Raw genomic sequence first — 22,427 nt, 5'->3', positions numbered from 1 at the left:
ACATTTTTTTGAATAAAAATAATCCATCTACAGAGCTTGTAGAAAGGTTCAGAATGAGAGTATCGCTTCCTCTTAAACATTCTTGTTTGTGAGCCAGTTGCCAGCTAGAGCCCCGCTGGTGTCACGTGTTTAATCAAAGATCAACAGTCTTGGTCGTGTAAAAATGTAAAAATGGCTACAGTTCTACAGTTTGGGCCCAGCAACTGAACTGCCTTAATATTAGCTAGCTACTGTTAGCAGCATTAATGTTAGCTAGTATTAGAACATTAATGACAACTGACCTGACAGACATTCTAAAACAATGTAATCACGTTCAAATACTGTTTTTATGGAAAAGGGCACCTTTCTACAAGCCCTGTAGACGTGTTATTTTTAAAATAATTTGTCTTAAAAAAAATATCCACAATATGCCCTTTAAGCACAGTTGTGGCTGAGCAATTTTGAAAATATGATTCAAGGGAAATACAGGGAAAACGCAGAAAACTGCTAAAACAGCAGTGCATGGGTAGCGATTCACATAAAAGCATGTTCATGAAAGAGAGCTATTCCAAAGCCCTAACTGAGAAAGAGCAATCATCTTTGGTACCAGCTTTGGTGGTTCTGCAAACTCACGCTGACCACAGAGATAGCATCTCAGGTCTCAGAAGGCAATTAAAAAGAAATTAACTCAAATTGTGTCTAATTTTGTGTTGTCTGCTGTTTCGCCGTGTTTATTTTGAGCGGGGTTTCATGGAAACTCCCGCTTTTTAATTGCACCAAATGCTTATTTTAGATTTTTTTTCTCTTTTTCCCCATTGCCTGCTAAATGCTGCAGATGCTATCAACAATGATGTCAGTGTGGCCGTTTCTGCCTTATACACAAACACATATACAGTGATCTGGAGCATGTATAAATAATTCACATAGGTCAGGCTTTGATCCTCTGATACAGCCTCTCGGATTGCTAGTAGTGGCAGGAAAACCAGTAGATTGAAAATGAGGAATGCATCAAGGGGTGTGCTGTTTACTTGTAGCGCGGGCAGCTGGTTAGCCACCCCTCTGCCGTTTTACACCCCCCTCTCTTGCTTTTCAATTCCAGCCAGACCCCAGGCTCGGCTGCTAACTGGGGGCTGGAATATTGTGCACTGGGGATCAATGCGGCCCTGAGTGAAATGTCAACTGTGGCCCTGCGATGTGTCAGGCTGTGAGGGAGTTGTAATGGCTATTGATCCACTGTGCGCTTAATGCAGAGCTGCCCCGCCACGGTGCGAGCCAGCTGCAGCAGAGAGATGTATGTATGAGATGAGCTAAAACTGAGAAAATAGAAAAGAAAGAGCCCACAGTTTTGTCCCCCTCCTCTCATCCCTCCCTCTCTGGCTGCAGATTGATCTTCCTCTTCCTGCTGATTCTAACTGGGGTCTGTCATTATCTTACTCTGTCATTAGGGGCTCCATTGACAGCCTTGGCCTGTCTGTGTCACTCTATTGAGACAGCAACACTTTTCCCATGCAGTGTTCCCTGCATTTATTAAAATCTCTGACAGCCTTGTCTTTGCTTTCTCCATAGATGGCTGAGCTTCAGGCAGCGGTGCAGCAGTGTAATTGGAAGACGAGGCTCTCCGTCCCTGGCTTGTAATATCTGTGAGGTACAGCTGTAGGTCAGACTGGTTTAGATCAGGCTGCTAGCAGCGAAGAACAAAATCAGACCACCTCTGCCTGAGCGCCTGCGTCTGTGCTCCATACATTTAGGCCTGTATCAGGGAATCTTGTGTATGATCAGGAGCTCTCACATTGTCACCATTTGGGGGAAATAAGGCTTCCAAACAAGGGACAGTATAACAAAAAATCATGGGACAAAGCAGCCAAAAGGGAGGGTTATGTATTTTTATTTTTGCTGAAGGGGAGAATGGTACATTTTTGGAACTAGAGATGGGCCAATAAAAGATTTTTTAGCGATTAAACCTTTGGTCAAGGTGACTTTTTTTGTCTAGCTCGCTGATCTACATATACTATATACTACACTGGTTCCCTTATTTATAAATCCCTCACCATGGCTTTAGTGCAATTGTTGTTTTTCAATTTTTATGGATATTTTGATGATTATCGGGATAATAACGTGAACTGAAGTTCTTTAAAGGTTTATATTTCAGGGGAGCAATACCATTCACATACATCACCACCACATCACACATTGGAAGTAGAATTAGCTTGTAGCAAAAATAACAAATTGAAACATTTTAAAGGTCCAGTGTGTAGGATTTACTGGCATCTAGTCTCAACAACAAAACAACACAAATTAAGATAAATTAAGATAAAGATAAAACTAAGACATTTTGGGTGTTTAAGAAATGTATTAAACAACCAGTAATCTCAACACAAATTAAAATAGATGAACAACATAATCTGCAAATGAGTGGTTAATGCAACCAACTGAACACCCCTCGTTTCACTCCTCCCTATATTGCCTGCAAAACAAATGTAAAAGGCCCTCTGCAGAGCCGGTGTTTGGTTTGTCCATTCTGGGCTACTATAGAAACATGGCGGACTCTGTGGATGAGAAGTGGATCTGCTCCCTCTGTAGATACAAAGGTTCATTCTAAGGTAAGAAAACTATTCTTAGTTTCTTAGGTGTTGCTACACTAATGACAACATGATTATGAATATTATAATACTGCCAATAGATCCCTTTAAATCTTACTCCCTGGACATTTGTAGTAAGCTGTTTTTATCACAGTTTTTTTTAAGGTTGTAGTAGTTGATGACGTAGATATGTGAGAAAAAGTTTATTTTTTTAATCCTCCCCTGCTTTCTCATGAAAGTCTGATTTCCCTGCTGACAACTTAAAGAAAAAATGTTTGACCTTAACCTCTCAGTCCAGTCACCAGAGTGAATGTTGGCCATGCCGTGCTTATGGTCTAGTTAGGTTGAGGCGAAAAACAACATTTGGTTAATGTTAGAAAAACATCAGGTTTTGGCTTGAAATGCCTGTTTTGGTGGACACAAACATGGTAGTAAATGTTCCAAGGTCTCATTAAAAGTATCCAGTGATTACATGCTTACAGATGTTGAAACACAGTCTTGAACTGTGGTCACTGGCTTGGCTGCCTTCTCATTTTGTGCCAATGGTAAGTTGGCCTATGATACAAACAAATGTGGAGGTATCAGTGTCTTTTCATTCCACTGACTCTTCCCAGTAATTTTCATGCAGTGCCTTACCACTGTCAGGCTAAACAATTCTGTTTGTAAAAATATATTTATCCTCGGATCTCACCGCAGCTGCTGCAACTCGAAGAATAACTTTAGATTTAGGCAGCCAATTTGTTTCAGTGTCCAAATAATAACTAACTCAGATGCTAGATTTCAATGTGAAAACAGCGAATGAAAGCGCCTGAAAAAAGCAACCCAAACAGTTTTATTCTCACAGTCTTTACATAACCTAAATTTCTGATCATATGATTATTGTTTTGTTGTATTCTCTGCTCCCTGGACTATTACTGCAGGGACTTGACAACTTGAAAACATTTCTGGAGGCTGTCAGGAAGTGCACAGTGGGGTGCACTGCATTGAGATTGGTGGTTTGTGCGTATGTGTGTGTGTATTTTAGCTTCACAAGAAAAGCGAGGCTGAGTATAGGCTGGCAGTGGGACCAAGCTGCTTCTCCATGTTACAGGAGGCACAATCAGGTAGGACCAGGGGGTCTCTGGCTGTCTTGGCCCCGTAACACACGAGGCTGCTCAATGGGACGGAAGTTATTGGGGGGTTGGAGTGAAGCTGATGACATGGTGTGTGACAGAGACTCATCATTTGAGTGTGATACAAGTATTTGAGCTGCAAGGCTGTAATGTCGCTCGGCTTGTCTGGAAAGATTTATTCCAGATTGCAGGGGCCTGAGGGGTCACCGGCCGTACATGTGGGAGGTTGCTCTGAAAGAAAAAAGCTTCCCTTTTGGGTGGAAAAAACATGCAAGAATCAGTCGATGGAGGGGAGATTTGTACCTTACCATCACATCTATGTATTTATACACCAGCGCGGAACATTTTAATGATAGTTTTCTAAACACAAAGCTCACTTACAAGCAAGGTGAAGCGTTAATTTGCTTTTCATACAGATACACATACGTTGGACAGGGTCTAAGAATACAACACGACTTGAATTTACGGCCTCCTTGCGCCTGCCTGACAGAAAGAAGCTTTCCTATTCTTTTTTTTGCAGTGAGGAGGAAGAAGAACAAGAAATGTTTAATCCAACACCCACTGTGAAAGGAAAAAGTAATGCATATCTCACTATCTCGCTGTCTCCCAGCGAGACAAAATTGAAATTTTAATGCATTTCACATTTTTCTCCCCCCTCCGAATGGAGAAGCTGACAGACACGGGGATGTCATATTTACAGTATGAACACCCATGGTTTAATGCACTCCACAAAACTGCCATCTCTGCGAGTCGTCCCCCCCCCCCCCGAACAAAACACGTTCCTGCTCTCGAACATAAAGGAAAAAAGGCAAAGAACAAAATTATTCCTCAAGCTTTCTATCAAGCTTCTGCATTCATGGCAAAGTCTAAAGGGCATGTCAGTCCTCCTGCCTCTGAGAGAGGTAATTATCCTTTTCCTGTCAGAGAACAACAAATGATAGCCAACTATGGGGGTGCATTTTGCAGGAGCTGAATTTTGTCAGTTGGAAGGAGAAGGAGGTTTAATTTTCTGGCAGCTGCGCATCTACTTTTATCTTTTTTTCCTCAGTGGTCATTTGTTGCATGTTTTTTTTCTATTCACACGAGCTTGCTCCGAGGCAGTGCCTCTTTTTTTTTTTTTTTTTTGAGCTTCTGAGGGTGTATTTATGTGCCCTGCATTAACATACCTATTTATAGTCCTACACTTTCTTACAGTCATCTTTTTTTTTTTTCTGTTGTGACCATTTCCCAGATTATATATTGTCCAAGTAATTTCCCTTTCAGCATCTGTGTTTTTTACCTTTCAGAGAAAGCAGTGAATGGAGGAAAATTATCACAATTACTCATATAATTGAGCCGTCTTTGTAGCAAGTGCAGCTTCAGTAGCCCTTTTTTTCCATCAGCCCAAAATGGTTTCATTATATGGGTTTTTCATATTCCCTGACACAGGGCTCTGCTGAGGGCCTGGCGCGTGGATGAGATGCAGGATGAACAGAGCGAATCATTAAGGTCACAGTAGGAATAATTATCCCAGCTATGGAAAGAGCATCAGCCTTTATTCTCCCCCCGGCACAAATGCAATGTCCACGGCTTAGAACTTTGTTACAAATGGAGTTTCCACCTTCCACTTATACAAAGAAGAGAGGGGGAGAGCAAGACTTGTATCAACATGACAATTTTCCATCATTAAGACTAATGACAGGCACAGACTGTGGGGATCAAGGGGAGCACAAAAAAGAGAGGCGCATTCAGGTGTTGGCTGAGTGCTGACCTCCTTCCTGTCTTTGTTGAAGACTTAACTCTTAACAAAAACTAAAAAGGGGTTTCAGACTAAAGGCACAGTGGCAGCTGAACGTCAAGCAGCCCGGCTCTCCATGGGCAAATGACTTAATTGGTAAATTTGCATGTTTTCCATTTGCAGGGAAATGAATTCAATAAGACCTACATGTAAAGATAATCAGCCGTTGTTTTAGTATTGGTGAAATAATTCTCCCCCCTCCCCAGCTTATAGCTCTATTGCATTGATTTTTATGCCTGCGATGCAGCTCGCTCTCACATCACCGCATGACTATGAGTTTATTAAATTTCAATTATCCCCAAAATTGATTTTCTGGTTAGTTTGACGAGATCTCGGCTTAACAGGTGGGGGATACAGTAACATGTTGCAAGTGTGAAGCGTTGATGTGACACTAGTTTCTTTTACAGTTTAGCTGAATTAAGTAAAAGCCATATTTTTCCCCCCAAGTCCATTCTCCCACAGCCTTCACTCAGGTAATTGGTCATTTTGCAGCCAATTTCGGGCAGGTTGGATGCTTGCTGCCATGGCCTGACCCCTGCTGCTGCTGTAATGGGGGACAGCATTTCTACCAGTTCACTGGGGGCTTTTCCACACAGCTTTCCGAGGAGAGAGCTGCTCTGAACACTGGGGAAGGGAAAAAAGGAGTTATATGACTTCTCAGCTCTGCAGCGACCAGCTTTAAGTCCTATTCCTGCTTTTCATTGAATTTAATTTGCGAGGAATAAAGAAAAATGTTGCTTGGTTAAAAGTCTTCCTTTATTTTGAGCTGTTTCTACATGTGATGAGGGAAAAATGCTGAACAAAAATCAATGCAAAAATACAAAATAGTAGTGAATAAAATCCCACATTCACCAGCTTTATATGTCTTTTAACATCTAAGTCGTCCACAGAGCAACAAGTCCATCCTGGAGTCCCTGGAGCTTTCGGTCAGAACATCCCAAACTGATGTGATGCAGTTTCCTCACAGTGTCATCACTGCCTGAAAACAAACAACGTATTTGTTATTGTTATCCTGCTTACAATTTTAAAAACAATCAACACATTTTCATTGTTAGATCATTTCATTTCTATATGCAATTAAAGGTATTTTGGCTGTCAATAAAATAAAATAGTCCCTTTTTTTGCTTTGTGTTTAAATATTATATGTGATCCAAATGTAAACGAAAGAGAAGAACACAACACCAAAATTAAAACAGGTTCAAAGGGATTGACAGATCTTTTAATTTAATAAATACAAAGTTATTAAGGTTTCCTAATGTTTATTGTTATCAAATGAGAAACAAAAACTTTTTATATGTAAAAGGAATATTATTAAGATAAACTTTTAATTAATTAAACAGAAATTAGACAGATTTAGCTCTTTGAAAATAAAAAAAAATCCCATCATTCAGTCCTACTTGAATTAAATTTCAGAAACAAAATGAGAAATGAAACACAGAAAGTGTGACACCGAGCATAATAGAATATAGTATTAATATCTGATTAATCTTCATCCGTACTTCAATTATTGTGAGGCAATACATTTAGTTTTGACCATCCAAAATCAATTTTACTCTTCTGCATTTTCTGAAAACTAAAACAGCAAAAAAAAAAACTTAACATAATTTCCTTTTCCTCCCTGCATCCCTCCTGACCCTCACGATAATGCAATCAATTAACCGACACAACAATCTTGTTTCTCAGATATTATGATTTTTTTTTTTTTTATCCCTGTCGCTGTTGTTCTTGTTTGCATGTAACTCGGCAAACAAAAATCAATTCCCATTTTGATGCCACATTGAACAGGAAAATAGACATTGAATCGAGTTAATTGTGGTACATCTAGTTTGCGTTCATCGACGCTGCAAATTACAGGATGGCAGCAGAGCAGCAGAACAAAAGGCAATTTCAACTTGTTTGATCCAGTGTCCTTTTTAAAACCACGGAATACACCTTTATGTAGAGGGACATCGCTGCTGGAAATTACATTTGCATTTCGGGTGACACTGGTAAAAGCAGCATCGTCGAGCGTGAGAACAATTTGTTTTTCTGTGATGAATTAGATGGTTTGAGATGGATTATTATGGATTTAAGTGACGGCATATAAAAGCTTTTGAGGGAGACATTTTAATCAGAAGAGAAAGAGCTTTGTTTATTTAGTTTGTTGAGGCATCAAAAAAAAAAAATCAGCCAACAAACTCTTTGTTTTCATGACTGAATAAACTGAAGAAACAAACTGACCTTAAAGGACAATTTCACACTGTTTTGTTTTGTTTACATGTGGTGGACCCTGCCACCTCTCTAGCTTCATACAGTCTTCTGGGGGCGTCATTTTCCTCTGAGAACAGCTTGGACAAAACAATGAATTATTACCTCTTTAATATTGTAAATATTAAAAAGTCAGAGTTTTAATTTCTTCACCAAACGTGCATAGAGCCCCTTTAAACCACAGGCTTTTCATTTGCACATTTTATCACTAGGAACAATCAAACCTAGAAAAAAAACAACTAAAAACAACAGAAAAATCACATGAATGCATCCAACGTGCGTGTGGCAGGGCAGCATTTGGTCTCCTTTCTAAACGGAAGAGAAAGAAAGGAACTCGCAGTCCCCCTGCACCTCCAATGACAATAATTAATCAGTGCTCTCATGCAGAGTCTGCAGGGTGCACGCAGAGCTGCGCCTCCACACAGCATGGACACGCAGTTTTTACCAATGCACCGCGGTCGGGATAATATTTGGTGGCTGTGAAAATGTGGGTTGGCATGGCAGTTGAGGAGGGCTTTCCATCACCGGCCTGAAATGAAGTCTGTGACATCTTGGCCCGTTTTTGCCCCCCTTCTCCCCTCGCCCCCCCCCCCCCTTTTTCTCTGTCTCTCCACCTCTGCGCTAACCCTCAGGTGAAGAGCAGCAGGTGTTAAAACACCCTCAGCCACAGAGCTACTCACTCCTAATGAGCCCTGCCTCCGCGCTCCATCCATGCATGGAGGACTTTATTTTTAGTGTGGCTAGTTAGAGTAGAGCCCTGCCGCACGGAGAGGAGGAGAGGAGGAGAGGAGGAGAGGAGAGGAGCGGCCGTGGCCTGACGCGCTGCCCTTTCCTGCCAGCCGCCCGAATTATAAATTAAAGTGGTAATATTATCACCCTAATGACACCGAGGACGGGCTTGAGGAATCCTTCACACAAACATTAACGCAAATCAACACTTTCTTTTTTTTTTTGTGTTTTGTTTCTTTTTCTCTCGTCCTTTTTGCAAATGATTGATTCAGCAGAAAAGTATCAATAAATATGATGTATGCAGGCACAGTCTGCTCAGCCCCTAAATCACTTTTACTCCAACAAAAAAGCCTGTAATTATTATCGCCATTATTAAAGCAGCACACTCGTGGTATTATTTTACAATTTCCTGCAAATTCTGCCTCCATCCCCGCTAATGGTTCTGCTCGCAGCCCGCGTGCCAGTTTGCAGATACTATAATCGTGGGAAAATAATGACAGTTATCAGTCGCACCCACCAAGTACCCATAAAAATCTGTCCTCTGTTCTGGAAGATGATAATTATTGGTTGTACTACCATTATCATTGTCGTTGTTGATAGAGGAAATCTTGAAGCATTTTTTTTTTTTTTTTTCGAAAGTAATTCCAGAGAAATCACTTTAAATTGGCCTATTTCAGGAGGGGGACAAGGGGACCAGCTTTTTTTTTTTTTTTTTTTTTTTTTGTCGTTATAGCCCTAATATTGCACAGAAATCTTTAAATCCAGACATCCGAGCAGCCGCCTGGCACACTGTGGTAACACGTGCCGTGATGTCAGCGCCTGCATTTTTTGATAACACTTCTTCTTCTTTCTTTTTTTTTTTTTTTTCCTCCCAGTGCAACTTGCTAGTTCTGTTTTGAGTTCAATTATGTAATTACACTGATAATCACAGTGACGGAATTTAGCTGCCTTTAATTTGTTATTCAGGTGGAGATGGAGGGACTGCTGCGGATGGAGGAGCTGCAGCAGCCGGGGCTGTGTTGCCGCTCCGCACAGACACCGGGACCACAAAATGAATCCGAAAATAATGAAGAGCCGCTGGACACACACCTCTTCTTCCTCTTCCTCTTCGTCTTCTTCTTCCTCATCATCTTCTTTCACCACCATGCGGAGGCTCTCTGACCCCGGATTAATCTGCTTCTTCTCCATCACATGATATATATATATGTATTTATATATATTTTAAAAGTAAGTGGACACACATTTCCTTTTAGATATTCTTTGTTTCTTCTTCTTTTTTTTTTTTTTAATACAGCCTGGTTAAACTCTGTGGTCCTTGCTTGAGGTCTGAACCTGCAGCTCAGGGGGGGAAAAATGTCTCCTGTGTTTAGTCAGTCGTCAGTTCAATTAAATCAAATGTCCGTGGATAATTATTCTTGTTAGGGGCTGTGGGAGGCGGGCCGCACACCCCCGATCTTCACTTAGGTTCATGCTAATCAAAGGTGCCAGTGTTTAACAAAAAGAAGAAAAAAAAAATCTGTGACCATTAATTGATTGCGATGTAAGGAGCGTAAAAAGTCGTTTTGGGAGGGCGTTTAAAACGTGATAAGAAAATAGGTGCGTTCAAAAGCTGCTGTGTTAGACAACAAACAGGCGACACAGGCTGAGGGTGGGTGAAAGAAAATATATATAACCAACAATTGTCATGGATCTATTTCATGACAGGTTTCATCATTTAAAACCATATTTAAAAAAAAAAAAAAAACAACTCTTAAAAATCGACTACTGCTCACTTTGATTCATCACAAATTGGCCCTGTTAATTAGAAATGCTTAATTTGTTGTTTTATTATTTTTTTTTCCGCTGACGTACAGGTGTCACAAAGCATCATTAGGCCTGTACCTGAACCAACAATTTGACATCAGAGCGGAACTGTTGTGCCAGGTGTAACCGAGACCTCAAGCCACTGTAAGTGTTAAACACATGACTAATTACAGACCTACTTATGAAAATTGATCAGTAGTGTTATGCTAATACACCTTCCATCAGAAGCTTTAATAATGATTAAAAAAAGAGAGGGAGAGAGAGAGAGAGAAAAGAAGCTTTGATCGAACTGGAGCCTGCTTTAACGAGGCTGGGAATATTATTTAATGTCGAATAGATGAAGTTTATTTTAAAATGATTTTACATTTGCTTTTTTTCGCGCCCTGTGCCAGAATAAAATGCGTTAATATATATTTCAATTATCGCGATTATTTAGGAGTGGATCAGAAAAAAAAAATGTAATCACCTTGTGGCATCCGATCATATTAAAAAAAAAAAAAAAAGAAAGAAAAAAGTGGCGTCTATGCTCTTATGTTGGTGATAAATTGAAAATAACAGTATTATTAATAATAATAATGATAATGATAATAATAACGATAATGTTAATAATAATGTCTATAGTGATCGTTGACATGTCAGGAGGGAATAATATAAAGGTTTTGTGGTTTTCCTTGACTTTGCAGGTTCTTCGGACCCAGCCCCAGCGTCGCCAATCGGCTTCCCTCTTGGAGAGAGTGGACCAATCAGCGACAGTCTTTGATGAATATTCATGAGTCCGAGATTCAAACCTTTGAGCGAGTTTGTCTTGGTCCACAGCATCATACCTAGGACTTTTCACAGGCACAAACTACATTTTCTTATGAATGGAAAGAGAAAAAATCAGTTCGGCTTAAATTGGGACCCGTCCTTCACTGAGATCATAGAAGGAAAACAACAAAAGCAAGACAAGGGGAACCGCAAGAAGAGATGACAATGACTACAATTCCAGAAAGTCTTAATAGCCCTGCCTCAGGAAAAACCGTTTTCATGGAGTTTGGACCCCCGAGTCAACAAATGTCGCCTCCCTCCATGTCTCACGGACACTATCCCATGCACTGTTTACATTCTGCAGGTCATACCCAGCACGACAGCTACAGTCCTGCCTCATCGTTCCCCAGATCTCTGGGTTATCCATACGTAAACTCCGTCGGCAGCCATTCCACCAGTCCATATCTCAGCACAGTACAGACCTACCAAAACAGCTCGGCGCTGACACAGACGCGGTTAGAGGACGCAGGTAAGTGTGCAACAACAGCATCTTTGGATCTTAAATGTCGACTTTCGGTTATTGGCACGGCTCTCTGCTGCATACGGTCCTCGCTGCGCGGAAAAGACGAGCCAGATGTTGGAATTAGGCTTGGTAATTATTTATTGCGTAACGCTATAAACAATGTATGCAATTAAGGGTAATTATACCTAAAGTACAGCCTGTAAAACTTGCGCTGGAGTATTCATAGCTGCGCAGCACTGTTGGCTACAACTGCCTCCTCATTTTTTCCCCCCTTCTCTTCTGCTCTTTTCTGTCTTTGCAGCGCCAGAAGCAGAGAAAAACACAGTGGTCGAGGGCGGAGAGGTGCGATTCAACGGGAAAGGGAAAAAGATTAGGAAACCAAGGACTATCTATTCCAGTTTACAGCTTCAAGCTCTGAACAGGAGGTTCCAGCAAACTCAGTATTTGGCGTTACCGGAGAGAGCTGAGCTCGCAGCGTCGCTGGGTCTCACTCAGACACAGGCAAGTCCATCAACACACACTCCCACACAGATCCTGTATACACGACATGCATCATTATTATTATTATTATTATTATTATTATTATTATTATTATTATTATTATTATTATTTATAATTAATATGCAACGCCATAACATTTCATGTTTGACATCAAATCGAGGATTGGTTTTGTTTCTCTGAATGTTATCCAGTCATGCATGTCTTGATATTAATGACATCTCAATACAGTAACAACAGAATCTGGGGCAAGACATTTGTTTTTCAATTTTTTTTTTTGCTCTTGACTTGACGATGAAAGCTTCTGTGTGCGTAAAGCTGTGCGTAAAACGTGCGTAAAAAAGTCACTCCAGTGTACATTTTCTCACGCAAAATGCTTTCCCTTTTGTCTCTCCAGGTGAAGATTTGGTTTCAGAATAAACGCTCTAAATTCAAGAAACTGATGAAGCAAGGCGGAGGCACGATTGACGCCAACGCTTTAGCCACCGGCCGCGGACTGTCGAGCGGCTCTCCCTCGGTGGCACCGGTCTGGAGCTCGCCGACGACCGTGAAGACGTCCGTGGGGACGACCGGATCTTACATTCCCAGCTACACCTCATGGTATCCAACCACACACCAAGAGTCTATGCAACAGTCACAGCTCATGTGAAGAGAACAGAGACCTCAGCCCTGCCGTGGCTCGTGTATCAGGATGTTGAAGGGGCCCTGCAGCCACTCGGCGCGGCCCAGCCGGCGCTGATATCACACAACAACAACCCCGGAGTTAGCTGCAGCACGCCGCCAGCTGACACAGTGGCCTCCTCATACCGGATGAAGGCGAGCAATGGAATGAAAGACTGAGAGGGCGCGCAATGCGCCCGAGGGCAACAAATCCATGACAGTCAGCGGAAAGCGTCGACAAATGGATCCTTTTATTGGCTGCTGTTTATCACTTTTGTGTCAGTTTCTATTTTCTTTTCTTTTTAAAAAAATCATATTTGTGTGAGTTATTCTGTTTATAAAGAAGCACGTGTTTGTTTACGCCAGATGTTCGGGCCCAAGGTGATGAAGAGACCTCAAACCCATAAAGGTCGATTAGGCCATAGAATTGATCCTTGAACCAAATAATAATAAATATGAACAAATTGCAACCATCAGGCCACAGAGTACATCCAACCGCGGAGCATATTGTGCAAAGCCTCAACTCGCTACTATGTTGTTTATATGTGTTTGTTATTTAAGTTAAATTATTCAGAGGAGTTTTTGTTTTTGTTTTTGTTTTTTCTTCTGTTGAGGTCAGTCTGTGTTCATGTGTGTGAAACAACAACACTGTGTTGTTCATGCTGCACTAACGCAAGCAGAGCTTTTTTCTATGCCGTGCCCCGATGTTATGTGAACAGTGTAAAAGGCCTGACAGTTTGCTGCTTCAGAGCAAAACAGAAAAAAAAAAAAAAAAACAGAAGATGAGAACTATCGTGAGGGTGAGCAGCTCCTTTGTCACTGTATTTTGTACATAATTTTCAGATTTGTTTTTTCGTGCTGTACTGGATACGCTGTGAAACAGGGTTTTAGGCTTTCTGTATTCGTCGAGATGTGTTTTAGTCAACATAGAAGATATTTAGTTTTGTATCGATCACTTTAATTTATTGATCTGTTTCTGAAGTTTATGTACAGACTGTGCAAAGTTTCAAAAGCAGTAAAAAAAAAAGATGATTTAAATTATGTCAAGGAAAAAGGTGTCTGATTCAAATGCCCCCCATCACCACCTCCACCCTCCTCCTCCCCCCTCCCCCCTCCCTCCCCCTCCTCCACCTCCACCTCCAGCCTCCTCTCATGTGAAAAGAAAAGGCTTCAGCATGGTGCAGGTTTAATGTGAGCTGACACAAAGCAGTATCATGTTGGTTATTGTAGCAGACACCGTGTGCGCTGCGAAAAGGCTCGTCGTTTAGATTTATGGTCGTGTTTAGCGTTCGGTTGCAGATGTTGTCAGACCTCTGGAGGGAAGAAATCTGACGCTGCGGCCAGGAAAAAAAACAAAACAAAAAAACAAAAAAAAACAAAAACAAGACCTTTAGATGCATCTACACGAACATATCTTTACACGCGGGTCAGCGTGATGAATGGTGGAAACGCGAGAAATGAACACGCGTAAAAGAAAGACGGCAGAAAAACCACCGGCTCCTTTGTCCGACGCGCATGTGATCGAAGCGCTCGCCGCGCGGGAGACCCCGGATTCATTCAACAACATCGCTTATTCCTTTTCAGCTTTCCTTAAAGATAATCTTCCTTCCATTTGTCTCCCGACAATCCCCCGTTTTTCGGCAGTGAATGAGAGCGATCAGTTGTGTGTGTTAAGTGAATAATTGCGCGAGAGGCAGGTGCTGCAGAAAGGAGTGGATGAGCGCGGGGGACACAGGGCGGATTATAGAGATCAGTGAGAGTGAAGAGTTCAAAGGCCTTCTTCACACTTTATTCATTTTGCGCGAGCTCGCAGTGAGCCTTTTGAGGGTTTTTTGTCTGTTGAAACGTGTTAAAACGCGGCTATTGTGGCGAGAAACAAAATTTTAAAGAGCGGCGTTTTTTTTGTTTTTTTTTGCTTACAGTTATCTTCCTCCTACGAATAGTCTTCATTTAATTTTAATGCCATTTATTTCAAGGAAGATACCATAAAAATAAACTAAGCAGCCGCTGATACAGGTGGATTTACCTGTCCGCGCGAACACCGTTAACGCTGGGCTAGTTACACAGGGTAAAATATTACTAATTCAAACAAACAATAATGATAATAATCATACAAACAAAATGTATGTCCTGAAATGCAGGAAGAAAAAATATATATATATATTTTTTTAAAGATATTTGTAAATGCGCGACTTGTAGCTTCCATCTCTCCTGCAGCTGCAATGTCTCCATGAATATATTAATGTTTGCAGTTATAATAACAAATGTGACGCAATTTGTGCGTCTGCACAGCATCCTTTTTAAGAGGACAGGAGTCCAGAGAAGCATTTACAACATCATAATAAAAAATACATTTATTTCGAATTGTATCAAAATAATTGCTTGAAACCATGACAATGCATTATTATTATTATTATTATTATTATTATTATTATTATTATTATTATTATTATAACAGACTGACACTTATCAAATTTACTAATTAGCCTCGAGGAATAAAACGAAAAACAGAATAAAATAAATAAATAAATAAAAAGGTTTATCTATATCGTCTGCACCTTGTGTCCTCCTGTTCCCATTGTAATTGTAATGCAAAACCTCCAAACGTATGCAGGTCGCTGTAAAGTAGAGCAGGCCTATGTATATTTCGATACCATTAAAGAAGAATATGAATTGTGCTGCTGCTGCTGTAGTGAACATAAATCTGCCTACCTAGTCCTAGAAAAGGCGCAGCTGCACATCCAAGAGGGTCAGTGTTATTTCGCTGTATTCTCCCCTTGATTATACGAGCTGAGCCCATCAAACCCCACCATAATTACAGTAATTTCGCCCCTTATTTATTCTAATGCAGTTTCCCATCTCTGAGGTAATTATGAGCATTTTTTTTTGTCGCAAGGAGGGATCTTTCTGCGCCTGACAAAAGAGATAGTGCTCTGAAAGAAAATGCGCTGCGAGAGAGAGAGAAAGAGAGAGAGAGAGAGAGAAAAAAAAATTGGCGAAATAGGTGAGCTGCCATTTCGTCACCGTTCCCTTCAGACTTTAGCCTATGTATAAGGCTGGCAAATTGCTTGCAGGTGTACATCACGGAGTTGTCAATGCGGAGAGGCTTCAGAATTAGCCCGAGCACAATGTAAGAGTAATGAGAGCAGCCCGCGACTGAATTAGAGAACAACTTGTGTGTCTCCCCTCTTCCTTACGTTTCCTCCCCTCGGTGCGCGCAGCCTTTCTTTTTCTCAGCTATAGGACTTTCTTCTCCTTCTTCTTCTTCTTCTTCTTTTTTTTTTTTTTTTAAGAATTTTGCACAAAAGCAGCTCCTTTAGTTGCACATGAAATACACAGTAGACTTCTAAGACTTTTGAAATATGTCTGTAGAATAGCATCAAAGAACCCAGAAAGCATTCACCGATATGAATGACAATAAAAATAGATAAATAAATGCGGTGGATGGGGAGGGATAAATTATGCCTTTAAGGGAAGGAAAAAAAAAATTGAGTTTCCTGTTTTAAATCATCTGAGGGGAAAATGCATTCACTCGTCAAGCAACATTTAATGAATAGGTTAAAAAAAAAAAAAGTATATATATAATGAATAAAAATGTAAATACGCACCTCTCGGCTTTAAAAAGGAAGCTCCCTCTCAGGCTTGTCAGAAATCAGCATGGAGGCAGATGTGAGCAGCAGCAGCAGCAGCAGCAGCAGCAGCAGCAGCATCCTCCAGCAGCACAGACACCAGGAGGAAAAAAAAAAGGAACGAGCGCTTAAATCCCACAAAATGTGTCCCATGTGTTGGTCTAAGCTATAGCAGCAGACAGAGTTCAGAATATGACTGAAAAATGTCTGCTTTATTTCCCCCTCTTTATAGCTGATGGGGGAAAAAATGTAGATTATTAGCATAAATGTTTACTCCTCATTACGCTGATGACATTGTGCACTCGAGATCTTGGTAATCTTTGGGGGGAAATTATGAGTAATTTTTTTTTTTTTTTTTTTTTTTTTAAATTTAAAGCAGCAGTTACCGTGCAATTCAGAGGGGCTAATTCCGCGTAGGAGCTCCCACACGGATATAATTATCGTCGAGTCAAGATGTGAGGCTAAAAAACTATGCATTGATATTCCCATTTATTATGTACATGCGACTTTGACAATGTTGATGCTTGAAATAGCGTGGAAATTGTCTTGTGTAAAAAATAACACCCCATATTAGGACATCTGAAATTGCGAAGAATTATATAGTAATTGCAGGCTTTCAGATTTGAAAGCCAGAATGCTCAAACCAGAGCAAATGTGGATGAAATTACAGATCAGGGTATAAATTAGGATAAAGGGGTATGGCATTTACAAGTTGCCTAGGAAAAATGCTGCAAGTACAAGCCACAGTGGCGGTGGGAGATACAGAACACCCAGAAATCCATTTTTAAAGCGATTGTTCTTGTGTTATAAATCAATAGGTCTTCTAAAACAAGCTAGTTTGCTGAAGTGTTATTCAAAGATCTGTGCTGACTAGTTCACACGAGTGAATGTGGCGTTATTTCGTGGTGCAGTGATCATGCATGCACTCTCCGTGCAATGACAATATAGACAATTAAATCTACAAACGTGCACATTAACATAAATGTGGCTGTGTGCATGTAGATGTTAGGCTGGACCTGCTGCACGCATGCATGCCTGGGATCTGGTACTGTCAGCTCCAGGGAGGAGGCTCCATCATGGAGATACAGGCAGCCGCTGACAAGCTACAGTCCTAATTATGTAGAAGGAAGCGATCCCACTCTATGGCCCGTGGTCGTTTGAAGGGAAGCGTGTGGGATAGACAGTGTGGATCATGAATGAGAGCTAGCTAAGTGATGGGGATGTGTATTAATAATAATAAGCTCCCCCACCCCACTCGTTCTATCGGAGTTAAAATAGCCTCTTACAATAGCTGAATTAACTAAAATAAAATTCCTGGCAGCATTACATCTAGTTTTTTTGGACGTGTGCCTGTGTTTTCCATGTAGCCCACAGGCCCTGCATGAGCCACAAACACAATGTAGGTCAATCTGCTCGTCTTCAGAGATCACAGGCTTCACTTGTGAGACGTGAGAAATGTTTCCATGATGTTTTCGCTCCGGGCTGTCCTAGTTCCTCTCTTTCCCTCTTGTTAGGCTGAGTTCATAAAACGTCTGGTGAGCAGCTCTCTGACTCCACTGAGTCTGAGGGAGCTTGTGCTCGGTTCGTATAGCCACATACCCTCATTTTCTTCCCCTCACTCGCATGCCAAGGCGTGTTGTTGTGTGTCGACTCCCTCCTCCGCTGAGCCTGCGCCCCGGGCCTCTCCCTCTGCCTGCCTGCCTGCCTGCCTGCCTGAGCCCTGGTTCGGCTAATCATCTGCTGACGGAGCCGGGACGGCTGAGGGATTATATTAAAGGTCCTTTCCGTTTAGTGTGGCACTGTTATAATCACAAACAATATATTACTAAATAAGAAAGATATTTTCCTCAATGTAACGTTGTCTAACCTTGAAAGTAAGTGTCCAGCTAGCTTAAACTCCCAACCGTACAAACTTCAAGCTAAAGTTAGCCGGTTGTTATTAACACAGTTGCTAAGCAACGCAGCTAGAAGTTAGCGTATTAAGCTACAGGCTAATAATTGTGTTAGCTAGCCTACAAGTGTGCATTTACACTGCTTTTAAAAAATATTTTTCAGCCTTTCACAACCAATATACAAGTAATTATAGTTTAAATAAATACAAATAAATAACTGTAACATGTCTGTAGCTGTCTGAGCCCATTACAAGACAGCATGGAGTTTCCCTTAACAGGCTACATTTTAAGCTAATATTAAGCTATGCTGACGCCTTTCTTAAAATAGCCTTTTATATGAAAATAATAATAATAAAAAATAATGCAGCATTGACCAAGCTTCGTTGCATGCTCTTAAAAAAACAGCTATTAATTCAGGCAGGCAGGAAATTATTTTATGCATTTAAACCTATGTTGCAAAAGGAATAAGACAATGGCATATATATGTCCCCAGTCTTAAATAAATGGCTGTTAGGAAAGAAAAGGAGAGTTGCATTTGCACAGAAAACATTTTTATTTAAATAACGTCTGGCCATATATGAAACACTGCTAAAATAAATAAGACAAAAATACAGTTAAGTGTGATACAAGTAAATCCGAGGGTAGGACAATCAGTAGCTTACGGTGGTTAATTAATGGATTTGCACCGATAACATAAAAAAGAGTCAAAGCGACATGAGATATCAAAAAGATGTGGTAAAATATTTACAAACGTGGATTCAGACACTTACCCCCCAGTCTATTCAAATCAACTAATGAACATGTGGAATGGATAAAAAGGTAAGCTGTTTTTTTTTGTTTTTTTTTAATCGCACAACAAAATGAGGTCATATTGAAAAAGGCACGATACAGTTAACTTTGTGCTACATCTGTGACAGGTTGTCCTGCGGGTCAATTGTTTTATTTCGCAGGAATGGCAAAAAAGTGACGTCCGCGTAAAAGTAGGCTTGCGCCCAGGCTGTGATTGCTTTGGGTAATAGTGGTTCATTCATCCCCTCGACATAAACAAAATAAATAAATACAAAAATAACTGTAGAAATCTGTGTCTACCATTTACCAGCGCGAAAAACCGGCAAGGTCCATGAGCCTGTCTGGCTCCGATTAACTTCTTGCGCGTAAAGTTCGCATGGCGCACACACGAGGTCTGTAAAATGAAGGTATTGGCATTTTTCTTTTTCTTTCTTTTTTTCTTTATTCACCAGTATTGTCCGATTTAAACCCGATCTTTTTGTTTTGTTTTTGTTTTTGTTTCAGAATATCGTCCCAGCACTTATGGCGGCGTTGTGGTGATGCTGGACCAGAGGCTGCAAATGCGTCGCAGAGTTCGTTGTTGAGTACCAGGAGTAGTTTGCCAAAAACGATGAAGGCGCAGTCGTGTTGGGAGGGCTGCTGCTCTGAGGTAAGCTGGGGTTGACACTGTTCATTCTTTGAGTCTGTGGAAAGTCCCAGGCAGTAGTTGGCGGAGACGTGCAGGGGGGAGACTCGCTGGAAGCAACGTGTTGCTCTGGGGGGATTTCTCCACTTTTCCACAACTTCTTGAACTTGGAGCGGCGGTTCTGGAACCAGATTTTGACCTGAGAAAGAAACGGAGACGCAGTTAAATTTATTAACCAACACTCTCACCGTTTGACGGTTTAAATGTCTTCCCACATTTGACATAAAGTGCTTATTTGACACCCAAGTCTCAGATGCACCCACCTGTGTTTGCGTAAGGCCCAGCGAGGCTGCCAGCTCGGCCCGTTCTGGTAGAGCCAGATACTGCGTCTTCTGAAACCTCCGTTGAAGTGCAGCCAGTTGGAAGCTGGAGTAAATGGTTCGAGGTTTCCTGACCTTCTTTGGTTTTCCATTAACCATCCGGATTTCTGGCTCGCTCTCTTCTTTCTCTGAAGGCACATTCAAGCGCAAGAGATGTGAACAATACTGCATTTTTATCTGCCACAGTATATTGCGCATTTTACACATGGGGTCAGTTTATATTTGGCATAATTCATTTTGTATCATCAAACCTTTTATCTCGTAATGCTGAGCTAAACGACACAGATCACAAATTGTCAGAGTGTGCTTCCTTGACAGTTGTGTTTAAAAGCAATTCAACGTGTGCTATTTATATGTTGCACGCGTCCGTGCACGTGCCTCATAATTCAGACCACATAATAATTATGCTGTCAATTATGTGTTATGATTCAGCTTGTCTCTCATGTCACAACCAGGTTTTGGAGTTTGATCCCAAACAAAAAAAAAGGAAAAAAAGAAAAGGGAAAAAAACAACATGAATTGGGATTTAAATGTTTTACAACAGCTATTAAAAACTTTCCTTACCTGTCTCGGCTGGAGTAGGAGAGGAGTTGGAGCCGTAGGAGCTGTATGCTCCATAAGAGGAGTTGAAACCTAGATCGTAGGACTTGGCGTTGTATGGCACAGTGCTTGTGGCGCCGCTGTGGTACTGGTACGAGCCGAGCTGGCCGAACGGAGACCCGGCGCAGTGGCCCGGCTGTTGGCTGTTGTAGTAGCTGCTGTCTGTCGCCGTGGACACCGGAAGAGTCGGGGACTCCTGCGATTTGTGCAAGCTGTGGTAACTGCTGGAGGTAATCTGGTTCGAATGCATATCAGTATTTAAGTTCTCAAAAACCCCGGTCATCTTCGAGTTGGAGCGGAGCGATCTCGTACAGCCTTACGCGCAAAAAATCGCCAAATTGCGACACCGCGAGCTGAAAACACGACTCGAATCTTGGACTGATGATACCTTTGCGCGAATCGAAAAGCATCCCCGTGTAAACTGTGGCAAAATAAGCGGAAGGTGTGTCCCTCTCACAGTGGCCTGTGATTATCTGCTACGGTCGGTGGTGGGAGCGCATTTATGAGAGAGCGAGAGGGAGAGCTACTGTGTCGGAGGCAACCAATGAGTAAGGGCTGCACGACTGACTACTCCCCACCGCGTCCAGCCTCCATTATTTGTTCAGGTCCGTCTGTCCCGGTCGTCTGCTGAGAGTTTCCATCAAAGCATTTCTGAAGAGTCAGAGATTAGGTACCGTGACCGAACCTGCAGGCCCGACACGTCTGTTCTTACACAGATCGGGTATTTCATATCCACAACTCAGCCATTCGTCAAGAAGATAATGTGACATCAGCACATGGATGTACCACGCATCAGATAAATGCACCATTAAATTGGCGGTTTGCCCTCTACATTTGAATTTTACGCTTGTCAATATTGCATATTTATGTCTTTTTTCTGCACTGTGCTTGTTTTGATGGAACCATTTATTATTCTTGGTCACATTTTTGTCCAAAAAACTAAGTCACACTTTCAAGACGAGTCAAAACCACACAGAGGAGTGGAAGGTCGGCCACAGGGGCATTCAAAAGTGTTGTTCCAAAATCAAATCCTGTGATTGATGCAGAGAGGTGACTGCAGGAAGTAGCTACAGCGCCCTCATGTGCTTGGAATCAGACTTACAACCCCTTTTCCTGTTGCTTTTCCTTTTGTCTGCATTTGGTGCACATCAACCAGAAGAACGGCCTTGTTAACAACCTCCCACCACACCTGTGTGGAGACCCGCGGCCCACCAGATCTTCACCTGGAGTCCCAGTGTTGGTTGTTCCGCGTCGTGATGCGTTTTTCCCCTGGGAGTGAGGAACTTCATTTGTACACAGAGTTGTTGAGGCGCCTGTGTTCATCGCCACGAGATGGCAGCATAGTTCCTTTTATTGACGCAGCCGGGATGGACTTAATGCATCAATGCATGTATTGAATAGACTGACCTGCGAATTGTCACGTTGATTTTTTTTTTTTTTTTTTTTTTTTTTTTTTTTTAAATATTCCTGAGTCTCTCTTGCAAGTCCCATGTAATTTTTCTTGGGCAGGTCAAGTAAAGTCAAGTCCTTAGTTAATGCAGGTCAGATCATACTCAAGTCAGTTGTTTGCCTATTCAAGATAGGATAGCAGATAGCAGTCCTACCTGCGGAGACGATGTAGTAGTAACTGTATAATAATATCAGTAATAGTGATATCATTAATAATTCATCCAACCTCTCCAGAAAGTATGACAAAGAGGTGAATTTGTAGCATAATTAACGATATTCAGTGAAATGTAAAATGTAACAAACAAAAAGAAACAAACAAAGAAAAACAGAAACAAAGAAAACAAACCCCTTTTACTTAACAAAACACTTAATGTTAAATCAATTGGGACGTAACCAAGCCACCAAAAAA

General features: G+C 41.4%; 3 protein-coding genes across 25 annotated transcripts in view; 2 read left to right on the top strand and 1 right to left on the bottom strand.

Moving 5' to 3' along the window:
* Positions 1-3,960: 3,960 nt before the first annotated feature.
* Positions 3,961-21,940, bottom strand: dlx2a (distal-less homeobox 2a). 11 transcript variants are annotated; one of them, XM_037108916.1, is made up of 8 exons: positions 20,534-21,940; positions 19,913-20,097; positions 18,151-19,788; positions 17,879-18,041; positions 16,263-16,365; positions 7,668-7,774; positions 6,300-6,426; positions 3,961-6,071 (listed from the first exon to the last, which is right to left on the bottom strand). In XM_037108916.1, exons 1-3 carry the CDS (start codon positions 20,850-20,852, stop codon positions 19,465-19,467), a joined length of 828 nt encoding a protein of 275 aa, XP_036964811.1. In that variant the 5' UTR covers positions 20,853-21,940; the 3' UTR covers positions 3,961-6,071; positions 6,300-6,426; positions 7,668-7,774; positions 16,263-16,365; positions 17,879-18,041; positions 18,151-19,464. The 11 variants fall into 11 exon arrangements, with proteins under 11 accessions (XP_036964811.1, XP_036964809.1, XP_036964813.1 ...); XM_037108914.1 differs by having other exon boundaries at positions 17,883-18,041; XM_037108918.1 differs by having other exon boundaries at positions 16,263-16,295; positions 17,883-18,041.
* On the top strand, positions 9,514-13,697 carry dlx1a (distal-less homeobox 1a). Of its 4 annotated transcripts, none has more exons than XM_037108920.1 (5): positions 9,514-9,650; positions 10,277-10,370; positions 10,910-11,502; positions 11,798-11,997; positions 12,392-13,697. In XM_037108920.1, exons 3-5 carry the CDS (start codon positions 11,193-11,195, stop codon positions 12,641-12,643), a joined length of 762 nt encoding a protein of 253 aa, XP_036964815.1. In that variant the 5' UTR covers positions 9,514-9,650; positions 10,277-10,370; positions 10,910-11,192; the 3' UTR covers positions 12,644-13,697. The 4 variants fall into 4 exon arrangements, with proteins under 4 accessions (XP_036964815.1, XP_036964818.1, XP_036964817.1 ...); XM_037108922.1 differs by having other exon boundaries at positions 9,517-10,071; XM_037108923.1 differs by lacking the exon at positions 10,277-10,370 and having other exon boundaries at positions 9,515-9,650.
* The window catches only part of itga6a (integrin, alpha 6a), a 34,937-nt gene continuing 31,984 nt past the window's right edge, over positions 19,475-22,427 (top strand). For 5 of the 10 annotated variants that reach the window (XM_037108897.1, XM_037108899.1, XM_037108896.1 and 2 more), the window contains exon 1: positions 19,478-19,613. The gene's annotated coding sequence lies outside the window, so the exon portion shown is untranslated. Of the gene's footprint in view, positions 19,614-20,730; positions 20,800-22,427 lie in introns of those variants that run through there. The other 5 variants (XM_037108895.1, XM_037108905.1, XM_037108902.1 and 2 more) reach the window with 4 other exon arrangements.

Source organism: Acanthopagrus latus, chromosome 9 (assembly GCF_904848185.1).
Source record: "Acanthopagrus latus isolate v.2019 chromosome 9, fAcaLat1.1, whole genome shotgun sequence".
Classification (NCBI taxonomy): Eukaryota; Metazoa; Chordata; class Actinopteri; order Spariformes; family Sparidae; genus Acanthopagrus; species Acanthopagrus latus.
Note: the sequence above shows the minus strand (reverse complement) of the source record. Positions and strands in the feature narration are given on the sequence as shown.